Source organism: Delphinapterus leucas, chromosome 1, assembly GCF_059928025.1.
Source record: "Delphinapterus leucas isolate spDelLeu-1000000601 "Yukka" chromosome 1, BTC_Dleu_Yukka2, whole genome shotgun sequence".
NCBI classification, from domain to species: Eukaryota; Metazoa; Chordata; class Mammalia; order Artiodactyla; family Monodontidae; genus Delphinapterus; species Delphinapterus leucas.
Window position 1 is genome coordinate 44,805,836 of NC_143129.1, and position 20,395 is coordinate 44,826,230.

Here is a 20,395-nt window from a genome sequence, read left to right on the forward strand (position 1 = left end):
TTATCCATTATGGTTTATCACAGAATATTGAATATAGTTCCCTGTAGGAACTATACAGTAGGTCCTTGTTGTTTATCCATCCTATATATAATAGTTTGCATCTGCTAACGCCAAACCCCAATCCATGCCCCCTCACCACCTACCCTCCTCCTTGGCAACCACAATCTATTCTCTATGTCAAACTACACTTGATTTGTGTATGTTGATCACATATTCTGCAGCCTTGCTTAGGCACAGTCATTAGTTCTAATGTTTTTTGTGTGTGTTTGTGTGTGTGTGTGCTTTTGTAACATGTATGTTAGGATGTACTGTATTCAAGACTGTGTCATCTGTGAATAGAAATAATTTTATTTCTTTTTTTTCCCCCAATCTGAATGCTTTAACAGAGACTCTTACCTTGACCAAATTTTAATCAGGTTCCCCTGAGCCCTCTTTTTGACTAGGACTCTGCCTCGATTGTGGTCTTGTCTTTAACCAGCTCAGCCCAGGCCAGTCTTAGCAAAGAATCCTGCTAAGTCAGTTTAGGGAGAATCCCCCCACTTTGATATCTGATCAAGTTCTTCATCCCCCCACTTTTGATATATAAGTCTTTGGCCTGCCTTATGCAGTAGTGCTGTTAAGTCAGTTTAAGAAGAATTTCCCTACCCTTGACGTCTCTTCTTAGAAATTTTCCATTCACTGACCCCCTCACTCTGCTCATTGGCTACAAATCCATAGTTGTCTTTGCTATATTTGGAGGTGAGCCTTATCTCTCTCCCCAGTTATGATAATCTTGACACCTATTGCAGTAGTCCTGAATAAAGTTTTCCTTACCATATTAACAAGTGTCAGAATAATTTTTAACAGGCTTTTATTTGTTTTTCTTACTAATTGCCCTGACTAGATCCTCTAGTACAATGTTGAATTGAAATGTTGAAAGCAAACATCCTTGTCTTATTCCTGTTCTTAGGGGAAAGCTTTCAGTCTTTGACACCTAGGCATGATATTATCTATTGGTTTTCCATATATGTGCTTTATGAAGTTGAGAAAGTTCCCTTCTCTTCGTAGTTTTGTTTACTGTTTTTATCATGAAAGGATGTTGGATTTTGTCCGATGTTTTCTCTGCATCTGTTTAGATGACCATGTGGTTTTTGTCCTTTCGTCTGTTATTATGATGCACTGGCTGATTTTCATATGTTAAATAACGTTACAGTCCTAGGATAAATTCCACTCAGTCATGATATATACTCCTTTTTATATGTTTCAGATTTGGTTTGGTAGTATTTTAGTGAACGGAGGATGTTTGTGATACTCATAAAAGAAATATACCTGTAGCTTCTTTCCTTGTGATGCCTGTGCCTGGCTTTGGTATTACTGGCCTCAAGGAATGAACTGGGAAGTGTTCCCTCCTTTTCTATTTTTTTTTTAGGTTTTTTTTTTTAATGTAGACCATTTTTAAAGTCTTTATTGAATTTGTTACAATATTGCTTCTGTTTTATGACTTGGTTCTTTTGCTTCTGTTTTATGTCTTTGGTTCTAGTGTGGGTTCACATCCCACACTAAGATGTGGGATCTTAGTTCTCTGACCAGGGATCGAACCCGCATCCCCTGCATTGGTGGCGAAGTCTTAACCAATGGACTGCCAGGGAAGTCCCCCTCCTCTTCTATTATGTGGAATGGTTTTTAAACATTTGGCAGTGTATTTGTTTCCTAAGCCTGCTGTAACAAACTGTGTGGCTTAAAACAACAGAAATTTATTCTGTCACAGATCTGGGGGCTAAGAAGTTTGAAATAAAGATGTTCGCAGGGTTGGTTCCTTCTGAGGGCTCTGCAGGAGAATTTGTTCCATGCTTCTCTTTTACCTCATCTTAACGTACTTCTTAATAAATCTGCAAAGACCCTGATTCCAAATAACTTTACATTCATAGGTAACAAGTGTTAGGACTTAAACGTATCTTTTGGAGGGCACATTCAATCCACAACAGGTAGAATTTACCAGTGAAGCCATTCTGGCCTGGGCTTTCCTTTGTGGGAAGTTTTTGTTGTTGTTGTTATTTTATTACTAATTCAGTCTTTACTTGTTATAGATGTTCAGATTTTCCATTTCTTCTTGAGTCAGTTTCAATAGTTTATGTCTTTCTAGAAATTTTTCCATTTCATTTAGATTAACTTGTTGAATTGTAGCTAATATTTCCTTATAATCTTCTGGAAGTTCAGTAATGATGACCCCTCTTTCATCCCTTCTTCAGTAATTTGAGTGCTCTTTTTTCTTGGTCACTCTAGCTAAAAGTTGGTCAGTTTTATTGATCTTTTTGAAGAATCAGTTTTCAGTTTTTTGCTTTACTCTGTTGTTTTTTGTAGTCTTTCTACTCCAGTCTTTACCATTTTTCTTTTCTTTGCTTCAGGTTTAGTTTGCTCTTCTTTTCTAGTTTCTTAAGGTAGAAAGTTAGGTTATTGATTTGAAATATTTCTTCTTTTTTTTTTAATATGACATTGTCTGCTGCAATTTCCCTCTAAGCTAGTTTTCACTGCATCCCATGTGATTTGATATGGTATGTTTCTCTTCTTATTCATCTCAAACTTTTTTCTAATTTCCTTCATAGTTTTATCTTTGGCCCATTGGGTATTTATGAAAATGTTGTTTAATTTGCTCATTATGAACTTCCAAAAAAATCTTTCTGTCAGTGGTTTCTAATTTAATTCTGTTGTCATTGGAGAACATAATTTGTATGATTTTCAGTCTTTCTGAATTTATTGAGACTTGTTTTTAACCTAATATATGGTCTATCCTGGTCTATTCATAGAGAAATGTTCCATGTGCACTTGAAATGAATGTGTGTTCTATTGTTGGGTAGGATGTCCTGTAGATATCTTTTAGGTATAGTTGGTTTATAATGTTCATGTCTTTTATTTCCTTATTGATCTATCTAGTTGTTCTACCCAGTATTGAAAATGAGGTATTGAAGGCTCCAACTATCACAGTTGAATTGTCTGTTTCTTTTTTTAATTCTGTTACTTTTTGCTTTATATTTTAGAGTTCTGTTATTGGGTGCATATATACTTTTATTGTTATATCTTCTTGATAGATTGACTCTTATAATTATGAAGTGTTATTTGTCTTTGGTATCAATTTTGTCTTAATAGCTATTTTGTCTGATGTTAATATAGCCACTCCAGCTCTTTCTTGGTTTCTGTTTGCATGGTATATCTTTTTTCAGTCATTTTACTTTCAATCTATTTGTATCTTTGACTCTAACTTCTTATTCTTGTAGACAGCATATATTTTGTGTTATTTTCTAGTATACCATTTTAATTGCCTTGTTGTTTCTTTCACTCTATTTTTTAAGTTATATTCTTAGTGGTTTCCCTGGGGATTACAATTCGCATCTTAATATAAAATAATCTAATTCAAATTAATGCCAACTTAATTTCAACAGTATACAGAAACTTTGCTCTGTTCCGTTCCCCTCTCCTTTATGTTATTATTGTCATACAGATTACATCTTTATACATTATAAGTTCATCAACAAATTTTATAGTTATTCCATGTCTTTTAAATTAGATAGTGAATAAGTTATGAATAAGTTATGTATTGTATTCCTGTTGCTGCTGTAACAAATTACCACAAACTTAATACAACACAAATACATTATCTTACAGTTCTGGAGGTCAGAAGTCCAAAATGTATCAGCAGGGCTATGTTCTTTCTGGAAGCACCAGAGAAGGATCCTTTTTGCTTTTTATTTTTTTCCTTTTTTCAACTTCTAGAGGCCATCTGCATTCTTGGCTCATGGCCCCTCCCTTCATTTTCAAAGCCAGCAGCATAGCATCTTCATATAGCTCGCTCTCTCTTTGCCTCTTGCTCTGCCTCCCTATTATAAGGGCCCTTGTGATTACGTTGGGTACATTCAGATAATCCAGGATAATAACCCATCTCAAGATCCTTAACTTAATCACATCTACAGTCTCTTTTGCCATATAAGGTAAAATATTCATAGGTTCTGGAGATTAGGATGTGGACCTTTTAGGGCCAGGGGAAGCATTATATCAGCCTACCACAAGTTACAAATTAAAATACATTTATACTGACTTCTGTATTTACCTATGTAGTTACCTTTACTGATGCTCTTTGTTTCTTTGTGTGGTTCAAGTTATTGTCTAGTGTCCCTTCATTTCAGCCTAATGGACTCCTGTTAATATTTCTTTTAGTCAGGTGTATTAGTAGTGAATTCTCTCCGTTTTTGTTTATCTGGAAATTTCTTGATTTCTCCATCATTTTTGAAGGGTAGTTTTACTGGATTTTCAGTTCAGCACTTTGAATATGTAATTACACTTTCTCCTGGCCTCCATGATTTCTGATAAGAAGTCAGCTATTAATCTCATTGAGGATACCTTGTACGAGATGAATTGGTTTTTTTTTTTACTGCTTTCAAGGTTCTCTCTACTTCACTTTCTACAGTTTGACTCTACGTGTCTTAGTGTGAATATCTTTTAGTTTATCCTACTTGGAATTTGTTGAGCTTCTTGGATGTGTATATTAATGTTTTTCAACACATTTGGGAAGTCTTGAGTCATTATTTCTTTAAATGTTTTCTGTACCTTTCTGTCTTCTCTCCTCCTGGAACTCCCATTATGCATATGCAGGAATACTTGATGGTGTCTGACAGGTCTTTGAGGCTCTCTTCCTTTTCTTGATTATTTTCTTTTTCCTTCCACTCAGACTGGATAAAAACTGGATAATCTCAGTTGACTTATCTTCTAATCTGCTAATTCAGATCTGCTGTTGACCCCTCTGTTGAATTTCTTATTTCAGTTATTATGCTTTTCAACTCCAGAATTTCTGTGTTTTTCTTTAAAATTTTATATCTCATTATGGATATTCTCTATTTGGTGAGACATTGTTCTCATACTTTAATTCTTTACACATAGTTTTCTTTAGTTCTTTGAACATATTTAAAAGAGCTGATTTAAAATCTTATCTGTTAAGTCCAACATCTGGGATTCCTCAGGACAGTTTCTATTGACTGCTTTTTCTCCTGTGTATGAGCCATATTTTCCTCATTTCTTTGCATGGCTTGTAATTTTTTTTGAAAACTGGACATTTAAAAATAATTTAATGTTTCAACTTTGGAAGTTGTTGCTGCTGCTGCTTTTGCTGTTGTTGTTTTTTTTGTTTTTTTTGTTTGCTCTTGGGGCATGCTTTCAGTGCTCCAGTGTTAAGTTTACAACTGTGTCTTAGCTTTCACTCCATGCACGCACAAAGCCTCAAGGTCAGCTAGACATGAGAGTTTATGACCTTCTTAGGTCTTTCTTAGGCATATGCATAGTCTTACACATGTGCATGGGTTTTAGATTCCTAGGGATGTGTTGGAATTTATTGAATCCCCCTATGAACCTCTCATTCCCAAGATTTTCCTTGTAAGTTTTTCTGTCAACCTCTTGTTAGCCCTAGTTGATACTGCTTTCTTGTGAGGCTGTGATGTTAAACAATTGCCACTGATTGTTTCCAACAAACATCCTAAGGATACAGCTGTACTGTACACCTATATCAGGCTCTAAGTAAGGTCAAATCAAAACAAAGCCTGAGAATGGAGCTTTTCAGGGACTTGAAAGACAACTCAAGTAATGATAGTTCTCTGGGAATCAGACTTTGGAGAAGCTCCAAACCTTTTTTTACCCTTCCAGTGTCAGCTAGACTGCTCATTTTCACAGCTACCATAGTTGTGAGGCTGTTGGTTTTCAAGGCTATCATGGAACTGGGGAGAGGGTGATGGGAATAGGGTAAATTTAAAATGCCCCAAAGCTTGGTTTTCAGCCACTTTTCTTGAATAAATACTTTTTGGATCATTGCAAACGTTTGCTTAATTTACAGTCCTGAAAACATTGATTTCAACAATTTTTGCCAGTATTCTTATTGCTTTTATGGAGGAACAGATTGTCAGAGGTCCTTACTTCACCATTCTCCTCTTAAGTATTTTTGAGTAGAAGTATGTCACTGTCAAAGCTAATTTTATGGACATCTAGTTTACCAGTGTCTCATGTCTTTCTCCTGGCATGGAGATTGGTGACACAGAGTGCAGTAAGTGGACTCAAAATGGTCATCCAATTAAGTAAAATCTAATAACATTATCAGAAGAGAGCTACAAGGCCAAAAGTTCAAAGAATCAAAAGTAAGTAACAGACTGAGTGGACCAGAAGGATGACCTAACTGAACATAGGAGACTTCTCCTTTGCCTGCTCTCTCCCCATCCTTCACATCCCCCGTTTCTCACTCCATGTACCCATGACAGAGTGCATAGATCATGGTGTACAGGAAGCGTCAGAATGGGGGAAAGCTAACTAAGATGCTATTGCATTGTAGACATAAAGTTTTCTTGTAGTGGTCTATTTTCAAAACACTTATCAGATGTTAGCTCATATAACTTTATAACTGGACAGACCATGAACAAGAATCTGTATTTTATAATGGAGAAGAGTGAGACTCTGGATAGGTAAGTTACCCAGAGTTTTAGAGCTAGTAACAGGTAGCATTGCTCTCAGCTCTTTTGATTTTTTGTCAAGTATTCTTTGCATTACTAGGTGATAACACTCTCTTAGAGAAGTTTTAATAGTAAGGATGAACCAATTTTGAGATGATTTCTGGAAGAAAAACCACCAAGATGTCTCTGGTTGGATATGTGAGATTTAAAAGAGAGAAGATGCCTAAGATTTCTAGCATAGAAAGTATAATTTCTGTGCATTGCAACTATCCAGAATATAAATTCTCTTCTAACATGGGCAAATAAAGATCAAATTGCTAATTCAAATTGTTAATTCAGTGAAAGAATCAGGGAAATAATTACTGAAGTTTTAATTTAAGCCAAAATGTACCAATTTTGCTAATTTTCCACAAGGTGTCAGCAGCACTTTAAACAATAGCAATTGTAGAGGTTCCTTGGAATGCGATATCTAAATTTGTTAAATATCATGCAAATTGGGAGTCTATTATTCTGTTATTTGTTCCCACTATCAGATTGTCTGTACTTAAGTAATTGACAAATTTCATATATTATTTAGTGCTACATTCACTATTTTACCATCTGCATTATTATAGCCTTCCAGCCTACTGTAGGGTTACCTAACTGTAATACTAAAGTATAAGTTTAGACTTCTCAGAGAAGATTCAAAATATTACATATTGGAGAAACTGGGTCAGCAGGGGGCAGCACAGTCTTATAATGTTTAAAATTTGGTCATTTGAAAGGACCATTCAGAAACAGAAGGATATAAAGACAGTGTGGTACCTGGTTTTTCAAGTTTTTCAAGCATTCACATCCTTTATTTCTAATGAAATATTATTCATAACCCAAATATATAAAGTGATTTTACTAACAGAAATCTTACCTTATAATATTTATTTATAACATCAAACACCAAAAATAATGGAGCTGTTTCTTGAATAAAAAATTTAGAATAACATTTTTGAGATAGTACTATTTCTGTCTTCCTTTTATAAATAAGGAAATTGAGTATCAAGGAAATTTAAAAACATGCCCAAGGTCATACAGATGGCAAAATGTCAGAGTTTACATGCAAACCAACTGTCTTACTTCAAAGCACAGATACTTACAATTATACAATTGCTGATAATATGTTTTAGCCTTGCTTCAGCTCTGAAATTAAATCCATATTATTTCTTTTTTAAATATTACACAACAAAAAAATAAGTCTGATTCACAGATAAGGAGTTACAAATGGTAACTTTTTAAAAACAGCTTGCTCTGCAATCTTCAAATACTTCTCAGTAAACATAAATGGCAGGTGAATCTTTAGTCCAAAATACAAAATTAAATCTCCAATACAGAAATGCACTGGTGTTCTCTAATATGTTAACAATTGGTGTAACTACTAAGAAAGTTGACGGTTATTCTGTGTTTTTTAGGTAAAGCAACTAAAGCATGGAGATGCTAAGTACCTTGCCTGAAGTCACATTCCATAACTGACAGACCCTGGTAGTCTGACTCCAAGGTTTGCTTTCCTTACAAGTACACTGTATCACCTATCTTAATACTCATTTATGTGCATCTATAGCTATTATTTTAGTTTTTAAATAGTTAAAAATATATTTTAAAAATGAAATTCAATAGATTCCATTAACGACAGTTATAAAACCAGTAGCCTTTGGATAACAGAATATAACCCAAAACTTAGGAGGCATTTTGTAATAATTTCTGGCTGTTGTTTTACAATTATCATTCTATTTCAGTTTCCAGTAGTAAAAAGAAAAAATTATATTTCTATTAAAAACACAGATTCAGATCATCTCATTCAAAACAAATTATTTAAAGGGAAGCTTTAATACATTTGGAATACACTGACTTGCATAGGGAATAACTGTGATTCTAGCACTCTGTTAGGTTAGTGTCCAATTTTAAAAAGCTCACACCTCCCCTGGGTATGTATGTGAGGGCATTTCTGGGGTGCAGAATCTGTACTACATTAGCAATACAATATATGTTTCCATGACTCAGATACCTTAGAGAAAGAAAGCTTTTGCAGTTTTCAGAAATATGATAGATCAGTAAGAAGACAGAGAAGTCAGCTACATTAATTTTGAAACAAAAGCCCTAGGTTTTAACATGTGCTAAAGCTGTCAGGTTACAAAAATCTTACATGATTACGCCCACTCTAACATGTTTCTAGATATCCAGTAATAATTATAATAAATTATATTTATTTCTAAATAAATTATATTATAATCCTAATAAATCAGATATTTTTAAAGTCTGTGTTTTCCTCCAGGGTAAAAAATTGCAATTTTTTGCTCAAGAGGTAAAGTATACACAAAGACAGACTACAAGTGCTTCTCAAGGAAAGACCTATCTGTCACTAGCCCAACAAAGTAAGTTGTGACTTCTGCCCAAGCACTCAGTCATGTGCGTGTTTAGCCTTACATTATTTTTCTGAGATGCAGACCTGAGATGTTGCCCCCCCGGTCACTGTGCCTCTCTTCCTCTCCACTGCTTGTAGAGCAGGTCCAGTTTTTCTCACCCCCGCATTTCATGTTTTTCACAACTTATTCTTTTCCTTAAACAATCTTTATTAAGTGCTTGCTGAGCAAGAGGTACTGTACTAATTTGGGGACATAAGAGATGAATAAAACAAAGGTTCTACCCTCAACAGACTTATAGTCTAGTAGGAAAGACAGAGCAACAGTTACAGTGTAGTATAGTAAGTTTATGATGGAAATGTTCGCCTAGTTAGGTGAGTAAAATTTGACTTCAACCTTACTTCCTAGAGCTACATTTTCCACCCCTCTCCCCACATGCATCAACTACACCAGATCAATTTATTTACCAAACGTGCTATCAACTTTTGGGCCTTAGCTCATCACACTGTCTAGTATGCCCGCCCTTCCCTGTGCCTTTTGAAATCCTTTTGGGGCCTACTTCAAAATCTCTTCTCAGGAATATAGTTTCTGATATCCCAGAGTTTATCACATCTACCTGTATTCTCGCATAAACCTTTCAAGACATCATAGTCTGCCTTAAAATCAGTTCATCTCTCCCCTAGAACAGTGCTTTGTGCAGAGTAGACATTCAATAAACTCTTATACTGCTGACTTCCAAAACTGTTTTGTTTCTATTCAATTCTGTTTCCTTCAGTAAGATAAAACAGTATTTGGTCTATTGATTACTTTTTTGCAAGTAGCCTGAAGTCTGGTCACAAATGAATTAAATCAGGATTGTGAGATGAATAAGAGTGTTTCTAAAAATTATTAAACAAATGAGAATGTAAATATTAGATATGAAGGTGTGATAGATACTGTTGATTTTCTGCCAGTCTACTGTCCCCATTACTTCTTAGTTCTTTCCTTACATAACATCCTATTTTGTTCAAGTAGCCAAACGTAGGTAATACATAATTCCCACAGAAAAAAACAGTCCCCCTTGAAGATGAACTCACATTAAGAAAGAGTATAAGCAGAAAGAAATGATCCATCATGAATGACAGCAGACCCAAAAGATAGATAGGTTGGCATCTCTAGGACATGAACTAATAGAACACTGTGAAAGAGGTTATAAAATAAATATGCTTAAAATGAATAAAGAGCTAAAAGAAGTAACAGAAACCACAAGGAAAGAACAAGACAATACTAGAAAAGAGGCAGATTTAAATAATGACCATATGGAACTTCTGGAATGAAAAAATAGAGTCATTAAAAATAGAATCAATGAAAAATATGAATAACAGGGTAAGGAGAATGAAGGGTAGAATGAGAATGTTAAGTACATTTTCTTATAAAAACTCCAGCGTGAGAGACTAGAAAAAGTGAGAGGCAACATTTGAAGTACATAGATCATCAGATTGAAAAAGTGCAGGTGCTCATAAGCAGGATTATCAGAAATGAATCCACACCTATAAAGGTTACAGTGATAGGATGAAACACCAAAGACAAAATGATAAAAGTAACTACAGAGAAAAGATAAGGAAAGGGAACAACAACTGTCTAACAGAAAGCTTCTCAACAGCCCTAAATACCAAACGGCATTGGTATAATATCTGTAAGGTGCCAAGGGAAATAAACTATGAACTTAGAACATTATAGCCACCTAAATTTTTGCTGAGGAAGGGAGTAAACTCCAGATATTTTCAGTCAAAGACCAGGAGAGTTTAGCGCTCATAGCTCATTGCTGGGATAATTACTAAAGCATATACTTGTGTATGAAGAGCACTGAATTCAAAAGGAAGAAATAAGATGGAAGAAGTGATGGTGAGCTGAGAGATTATTAAGTATGTAGAATATCTAAATAAGCAGAGATCGAGCAGAAAACTACTAGCAAAGATATGAAAGATTTGAGTAACACTTTAATTTAATGTATGTATGTGGGACCTCTACTTAATAAAGGTAAGCCTATGTAGAACAGTTACAAATGTCAACCATATATATGCCAGGCCACAAAGGAAGTCTCCACAAGTATCAAGGAGTCAATATTATATCAACTTTGTTCTTTGACCACATTGGATTGAAATTAAAAATTCATTCAAAAATATCTGTGGCACACACACATACCACATGCTGGACATCGTTCTAGTTATTTGGTGTACGTTAATGAAAAGCAGAAATAAATTTTGACCTGCATGGAATTTAATTCATTAGGGGGGAGGGGAGACTTGAGATACAGTAAAGGTAATAAATATAGTAAATATATAGTATGTGAGAAAGTTACAAGTATTATGGGTAAAAGAAACAGAGTGAACAGGATCAAGAATGCTAGTTGGAAAGGAGTTGTAATTTAAATAAGAGGTCACTGGAGACAATGTAACATGTGGGCAAAGACTTGGAAGAGAGGAAGGCTTAGTCATTTGCATATCTGGGGAAAGAACATTGCAAGCAGATGGAACAGCCAGTTCCCAGAGCCCAGAGTACATGTGTTGTCTTCAGGAAAGAGCAAGGAGGCCCATTTAGCTAGAAGTCCAAGACTGAGGAGTAGAATAGTAGGAGGTAAGGTAAAAGAGGCAGTTCTCCTCCCACCCCTCAAATCTATATATCTAGATATGCAAACAAACAAAAAACTCTCTAAGTGAACTCAGGGTCAGAGGAGAAAGCATAGTGGAAATTAGAAATATTTAGAATCAGACAAAATGCGAACACTATTAAATTTATGGTGTACAGATAAAACAATATTATAGGGAAATGTATAGCCTTAAAGATATTTGTAAGAAGATAAGAGTGCAAATCGATGAGCTAAATATTCTTCAACTCAGGAAGTTACAAAAGGAAGACAAGGAGAAATTAATGAAAGAACAAAAGTAAAGAGGCCTAAAAAACAAAAGCTGGGTTTTTTAAATTGCTGATAAGTAAGCCTCTGGAGATAGATCAGGAAAGAAAAACATTACATTAAATGAAAGGGAGGAGATAATCATCAATTCAGTGGAAATTTCACAATCATAAAGAGAATAACTCGAGAAAAACAAGTTTGGAAACTTAGATGAAATGGGCAATTTTTTTGGAAATATAAATTTCTAAAAACTGATTTAGGAATAATAGAAAACATGAAATGACTTATTACCATTAAGAAATTCAATCAGTAGTCTAAAAGATTCTCATAGAAGAAAGAGAAAGAAAAAAAGATAGTTGAGTTTCAAAGGCAAGTTTTACCCAACTTCAATGAACAAATAACTTTCCTGGAATAATATCTGTTTGAGGAAATGTGTGTATATATACATACACATACACATATATATGTGCATTTTTTTCTGAATTCAATTTAACATTGTTTAACTTGAGGTTTCTGCATATGTTTCTAAGTGAGATTGGTTTATAATTTTATGTTCTTCTTGTCTAGTTAGTGTCAAAATTATACATCTCAGAAGAGAAGCTGGGTACTTTTCCTTTTCATCCTCTGAAATAGTTTATATAGCACAGTAGTTGTTTGAGAGCATGGGGAAAATTTTATAAACTTTTTAAACCAATTTTATAAACTTTTATAAACCAATCTCACAAGCATGTGTGCAGAAATGCCAATTTAAATATGTTCATATTGAATGTAGTAAAAAATAATATGTGCATGTGTATACATGCAAAATTTCTGATAAGAGCAGGAGTTTTGATAAGAGCAGGAGTTTTTATGACCATTTTGATAAGAGCAGGAGTTTTTATGACCATTTCTCCATGATGATATATTCAAACATAAGTAATAGAAAAGTTTCTGTTTTACAATTTTTGCTGTATTTTAAATCTTATCAATAAGTTTTCAGTGTTAATATGAAACAACTTTCTGTATGAAAGAGAAAGTGAGAATTTTCTACTTTTTTTTCCACTCTTCATTAGCTAACCTGTGTATCAGGTATACTGTGTTCCCTGAGTGTAGTAACATTCCCTTTCGCTGAACCATCTTTTCCTGTTCCTTGGTTCTTGCAGGGCTAAGGCCCTCAGACCAAACCCAGCAAAGAGACAGAGGGAAGTAGTCACAGTTGGTGCAAGCCCTCAGTAGCAGGGTTGATAGTCCTTACTGAAGGCCAAGGGGAAAAAAAGCGGGGCAAACAAGTCAGTTGAAGAGGCTCTGTAGTAGACATCTGTTTTTTCTGCCTAGCATCCATGTCTTCTGTGGCCACAGTGTCCAGGTTTTGCTTGGGAGACCAACTTGCTCCTGTACTTTGGATGAAGTGACTTCATTCCAAAGCCCAGAATTAGATCTCACGGGTCTTAACTAGTGAGTTTTAGGGTTTTGGTGAGAGCAGTCAGGATAATGTCTTCCTCTTTCCCACAACACTCAGAGCCACTGAAAGCTCTGGCAACTTGGAGCAAAGAGTCTACCTGAGAATAAAGGCAAATTTGGGAAACAAGCCCAAGGAATGGAGGAGAACTGTTGCCTAGTGACATGGGTTGAAGCCTGGATCAGTGAGCACCTGAAGCTACCCTTGTATTAACTGTTATGTTACAGAAGCTAGTAAATTCCCTTGTGTCTTGTAAGCCAGTTAAATTTGGTAGCAGTTTGGTGGTTAAGTGCCTGAAGCTTCTCAGCACCAGGCTTCCCTGGAGGGAGGGAGACAGACTGATGTTCTGCAGGCTGAATCCTAGTGGAAGTGCAGGGGCCCATAGACGGCAGGAGGGCTAGCTGCTGCCAGCCAGCTCTCTGTCCTTACTTTTGGATGCTTTCTGTTTCTGTCTCTCCTGTGTTTTTGGTTGGGAGCTCTTGATGGCCTCTGTACCCTGTTGCTTTGGGGCAGACCCTTCCTGGGAGGGCCACTTCTTCCCCTGCCAGTAGCCATTGTCTGTCACTTGCAACCAAAAGCATCCTGATTCCAACACCACTCTGAAATGTAAACTATCCACCCATCCACTGCTCATCCCAGTAAGTTATCTTTTAGAGTCAGTGGGTGTGTTTTTATCCCTACCAAAATACGGAATGGCTGTCCTTTACTCTGGATTGGGGAGGGCGTGGAAGTGGAAGGGGGGTAAGATTTGGAGCAGCTATGCTGTTCTTGCTTTCTCCTTCCTGAAATTGCCTCTGGTTATCTCCTCCTTACCTTGTCTGATAGGCACTCAGTGCCTTGGGGCTAGGGAAGGGCCCCCCCCCCCCCCCCCCGAGGTGCGAGCACCGCTATTGGAGATGCAGCTCACCAGGTTTGCAGCAGGTGGCTGCCCTCTGGTTACACTTCAGTGCCCTCATCGCTCCATTTCCAGGAAAGTATAATGGAAGCATTTTGGGTCAAATTACCTTAAAAAGCAGAAATTTTCTTCTAGCCACAGTGAAAAATAAATTCAACAGAAAATATTCAAGTTCATAATAATTATCATTGTAGAGTTCATCAATTTTACCTTAAAAGTACTGAGAAGTGGTTACAAGGAAGGTGGAGTCAGTTTAGTATTAATAAAAAGCCCCATACGTTTACTTAATAGGAGTTCTGTTGTATTTTCAATCTTACTTTTTTCTCTCTATATTTACAAGTTCCTACCTGATTTTAACCTATTAACACCATTAAAGCCATGTAATGGCTGCCATAAGTACTAATTCTGCTTATGGTAAACATTATATAGAGTTTATTCACTTTTCTGAAAAATTAAATAGTTTTTTTTCTACTTTTACAGAATTGCTTATAATCCTTCACCCTAGGGCAGAGGACTCAGGCAGAAAGAGAAGAAGTATTAAAAAAGAAATAAAGTATTATGTTAGATGGGAGGAAGTTATACTTTTACTTTAGGGAGCCTATGGGACGATTCCTTTAAGTAGACCCAATTATGATTGGGATTTGTTTGACTTTGGGTTAATCACCTGCAGTTACTGCCACCTAGGGAAGCCTCAATTATAAATTAATGATGGAGTCTGCAGTGAGAGTAGGTAGAGATTCCTGAATACACACTGAATGGAGCAGCATGCCCTGAGGAATAGTTGGAGGAAAGATGCCATTTGAGTATATAGTATCTGTATGTAATTTGTCTTTACTGCAGTTGCTCTATTTATATAGTTATTCTATACTGCTTTTGCTGTAATCAGTGATCCCCTTGGATTGCCACACCTATACCAACCCTGATAGGCAGTTACACTGATGGCAATAGAAGGACCATGAGATTAGCACTTTTTCTAAGGTATAAATTCAGAATGAACTCTTCAGACAATAGTTTTTTGTTTTTTCTGTTAAATACTACTGTATTTCAGCTGGGCTTACTAAAATAGAATGTGATTACCAAGAATCTTATCACTCTTGCTTTTTTTTGTTGGGCTTAGAGACAAGGACATTTTTGCAGCAGTAAAGCAGGGAGATAAGTTAGCTGTTTTTCTCAGGAGCAAGAAAGACCTTTCCCAAGACTTTCTCGGGACATCACTTTGTTGCACAAAATTGGCAATATGACCTCTGTGTTGATAAGAAAATATTAGATTCACATCTTATTATCTGACAGTAGGTTAATATGAAAAATGCTATACTATGAAAAATGTATTTCACAGTATTCTAACAGATGCTGCTAGTATAATAGCCTAATGTAGCAAATGCACCAAATGTGCTTGAGCATGTTTTTGACACTATTTTCATAAGTGATGATATATCCTAATTGAAACTTACTAAAATTATGTTTTCTCCTCCAACTGTCATGAAAACATACCAAACTATGTGTTTTGTGTACCCATGATTTAGGAATATAAGATTTATCTTCCTTTTGGTTTTCTCCTCTACGGTTTAGAGTTAGATTTGAAAATATGAGATTTTTATCCCTCTGAATATTAGTCCTGTGAGCTAATTCAGTCACCAAGTATGTATTAATTCTCCTTGATTACTTGTATAGGCCAACCTAGATTCAAACTTGAAGACTTGTATAAGACATTTTTAGATTTATTAAATCTAAAAATCTAAATCTGTAATTTTTAAATCTAAAAACTTGTTATAGAAAATAGTATTATAGTCTTTTTTTTTAAACTCATGGAGTGAATCCCTTTAGGAATGTTCAAAGAAAGTCCTAAACATTTTTATTATTGTTAATTTGTATATGTTGTATCCTTGTATCATGTAATTCTTTCATTAAATCTTTTTTCTTGTGAAACCAAACACATAGTAGAAAAGTGTAAAAGGCAGAAATGTACAACCCATCTAACTACCATCCAGGTCAAGAAATAAAACATTACCAGTACCCCTCAGAAGCCCCCATGTCCTTCCTAATCACTATTCTCTCCCCACCCCTAGAGTTAACCAAAATTTTGACTTTTAAATTAATCACCTTCTTGCTCTCTTTATAGTTTTACTACCTATTCATGCATCTGAAATACTATGGTTTAGTTTTGCCTGGTCTTTATTTGGTTTTTGTTTTTTGTTGTTGAAATTTACATAAATGGAACCATATAGCTAAATATCCTTTTAGGTTCAGCATTTTGCACTCAAAATCATGTTTGTAAATGTAGTTATAATTAGTTTCATTGCTGTATGGTGTATATGTACTGTATGTACAGTATAGTTGCTGAATTATATGAAGTCACCACAAATTGTTTATCCATTCCACTCTTTGGGGTCATTATAAATAATGCTACTATGGACGTACTTTCATATGTCTCTTGGTAAACATTGCACATATTCCTGATCAAGATGTATGTATATATATGGAATTGACAGATATTATGGTATGTGTATTTTTAACATCTTAAAAAAACATATCACTTTACACTATAACCATTGGAATATGAGACTTCCCGTTTCTCTGTGTCCTCACCACACTATTGTTTTAGCCCAGCTATTTGTTGTGTAGTGTTAGCTCATGGTTTTAATTTCCTTTTCCTTGATTAGTAATGAAGTTGAACATCGTTTCACATATTTATTGACCATTCTTTTGTGAAAGTGCTGATTCAAGTATCTGTCAAGTGTTTTTATATTGTGTTGTCTTTTTCTTATTGATTTATAGGTATTCTTTACATATTTGGGATTTGAGCTAATTGTGAAGTATATGTGTTTCAGAGGTGTTCCACCTTTGTTGTAAATTAACTGTCTATTATGCATGGATTACTTAGTGGACTTTCTATTTAACAGTCTCTTAGACATTGTTTTATCACATTGTCTTAACTAATGTACCTTTATTATAAATTTTGATACTCAGTAGAGCAGAGCCCCCTATCTTGTAATTTATTTTATTATTTTTATTCTGGTAAGAACATCTAACATGGTATCTACCCTTTAACAAATTTTAAGTGTACAATATTGTTTACTGTAGATATAATATTGTACAGCAGATCTCTGGAACTTAATCATCTTCCAGAACTGAAACTTTATACCCATTGAACAGTAACTCTCCATTTCCCCCTCCTCCAGCCCCTAGCAACCCCCATTCTACTCTCTGCTCCTATGACTGACTATTTTAGATATCACATATAAATGGAACCACACAGTATTTGTCTGTGACTGACTTATTTCACTTAGCATAATGTCCTCCAGGTTCATCCATGTTCTCACATATGGCAGATTTCCTTCTTTTTTAAGACTAAATGATATTTCATTGTATATATATACCGCATACATTTTAGAATTAGCTTGTCAAGTTCCACAAAGAAACCTGTTGAGATCTTGATTATGATTGCATTTATTCCATCAATTTGGAGACAGTATTGCAAAATTGAACCTCATAATTCATTAACACAGTATATATAGCACTTCTGAATTTCTCTCAATAATAGTCATAGTTTTCTGTATAGAGGCCTTGCATGTCATTTGTACATTTATTCCTAGATATTTTATATTTTATGTTGTAATAAATGTTATTTTGAACTAAATGTTATTTTCGGATTTGTTCCTGGTATACAGCAATATATGGATTCTTAAATTTTACCTTTGCAGGCGACTGTAATACCTCTGTGGAGTTGATTAGATTTCACATGTGCATAACTATATAGTATGCATATAAGGACAGTCCAAGTCATTATACCTTTCATTTCATTTTATTGCCTTTCATAAGGCTAGGACCTTCACTGGCTGGAACCTCCAGTGCAGTGCTGATTAGAAGTGGTAATAGTTGACATCCTTGTCACATCCCCAATTTCAAAGGGGAAACATTAAAAAAAAATTAAGTATGATGTTACATGTTGCTCGATTTGGTTTGCTCAGCATTTATTTAGAGTTTTAAATCTAAGTTTATGAATGAGAAAATCCTGTAATTTTTTAATACTGTCCTTGTCGGGTTTTGGTTTTAAGGTTTTGCTAGTTTCTTACAGGAAACTGGGGAGTGTTTCCTCTTTTCCTGTTATCTGAAAGAGTTTGCATAAGACTAATATTATTAATTAGAATTCACTATTGTAGCCATCCGGCTAAAGTTTTTGAGTTTTATTTTGTTGGTTTTGGAAAGGTTTTTAATTGCAAATTCAGTTTCTTCAGTAACACTGTTCAGATATTCTATTTCTTCTTGTGTCCACTTTGCTTAGTTGTACTACTCTAGGAATATGTCCATTTCGTCAAAATTTAAAATTTGTTGGAAGAAAGCTGTTCTTACTCATTTTTTTAAAATCTTTTCATGGCCTATGGAATATGTAGTAGTGTCTTTTTTCATTCATTTCATTTGTGCCTTGTCTCTTTTATTTCTTAATTGGACTAACATTTATCTATTTTTATTAATCTTTTCAAATAATTTATTTTCATTATCATTTAGTTACCCATGGATTATTTATATTTGTTTCCTTAATTTCCAAGTTTATAGGAATTTTCTTCACTAGAACTTAGCTTGGATTTCTAGCTGATTCAAAAAACATTCTGAATGATTTCCATCATTGAAATTCATTTTTGAAATTCGTTTGCTTTTTAAAATTTATTTATTTATTTATTTGTTTGTTTTTGGCTGCATTGGGTCTTTGTTGCTGCACGCGGGCTTTCTCTAGTTGCAGCAAGTGGGGGCCACTCTTCATTGCGGTGCGCTCCTCTTGTTGTGGAGCACGGGCTCTAGGCACGTGGGCTTCAGTAGTTGTGGTTCACAGGCTTAGTTGCTCTGTGGCATGTGGGATCTTCTCAAACCAGGGATCAAACCTGTGTCCCCTGCATTGGCAGGCGGATTCTTAACCACTGTGGCACCAGGGAAGTTCCCGTTTGCTTTTTTTTTTTTTGCGGTACGCGGGCCTCTCACTGTTGCGGCCCCTCCCGTTGCGGAGCACAGGCTCCGGACGCGCAGGCTCAGCGGCCATGGCTCACGGGCCCAGCCGCTCCGCGGCATGTGGGATCCTCCCGGACCGGGGCATGAACCCGTGTCCCCTGCAACGGCAGGCGGACTCTCAACCACTGCGCCACCAGAGAAGCCCCCGTTTGCTTTCTTAATAAATATTTTTGTAAAAACTCCACTGCATGCTTGAGAAAATGTATGCTTTGTAGCTGTAGGATGGAGTGTTCTGCATATTACCATTAGGTCAGTTTTACTTATTGTGATATTCGAATCTTCTACATCATTACTGTATTTATTTGCCTGCTTGTTTGGTCAGTTACTGAAAGGAGTATGTGGACAACCCCACTGGTTGTGGATTTGCCTATTTCTCTTTCTAGTTCTGGCAATTTTTGCTTCTTTTATTTTAAGCCCATGTTATTAAATAATGCAAATTTGGAATTACTTTATCTTCCTGGTAAGTTTGCAGTTTTATCATTATTGAGTGTACCTCTTTATCTCTAGTAATAGTTACTGCCTTAAAGCTAACCTTGGCTGATACTAATACAGTTACACCGATTTTCTTTTGGTTCTTATTTGCATGGTAAATATTTTCCCACCCTCTTTTTTTCAATTTCTGTATATCAGTGTTTTACATATTGACTTATAAGTAGCAGATTTTGTGTTTATTTAATCAAAGTCTGCCAGTCTTTGTCTTTAAAGGACACTTAAGACATTTACATTTAATGTAATTGAGTCTGAATCTGTGTTGGTCTTTTAAGGTCAATACATCTTTTAAACAATTTTTTTACATTCAGGAAAGAGTTCATTGGCACCTGTGAGTTTAAGAAATTTATCTTCTCTGATTTGTATCCAAACATGCAAGAATTTATGAGACCTTCTCATCTCCTGTCATTCCTTTGACTGCTGTATAATGAAAAGAGATCCAGGAACTAAAATATGCTAAGAACATTTCTAATCTAGTGTTTTGGGAATTTTGCTTACAACTCTTGTTTTTTTCATGACTTATCTACCTAATTCCAATAAACAGGGCATTACCAATGTATCTATTAATAGATCTTTTTTTTACAAAATACTATAAAGATTTCATGTTTGATTGCAGGGCTGTAACTCCCAAATGAGCGTGTCAGAAGTCTCCTGTAGTGAAAGTACATCCTCCTGTCAGTCTCTTGAACATGGCTCAGTTCCAGAAATTCTCATTGGCCTGCTTTATAATGCCACAACTGGGAGACTATCAGCAGAAGTGATAAAAGGCAGCCACTTCAGAAACTTGGCAGCAAACAGACCACCCAGTGAGTGAAAAATATTTTTCTTAAT

General features: G+C 35.4%; 1 protein-coding gene across 3 annotated transcripts in view; it reads left to right on the forward strand.

Moving 5' to 3' along the window:
* SYT14 (synaptotagmin 14) overlaps positions 1-20,395 on the forward strand; it is a 244,933-nt gene that overhangs the window by 199,503 nt on the left and 25,035 nt on the right. For all 3 annotated transcript variants that reach the window (XM_022593470.2, XM_089909307.1, XM_089909303.1), the window contains one exon: positions 20,181-20,370. In XM_022593470.2, the coding sequence (XP_022449178.1) occupies positions 20,181-20,370 (190 nt within the window). The remainder of the gene's footprint in view (positions 1-20,180; positions 20,371-20,395) is intronic.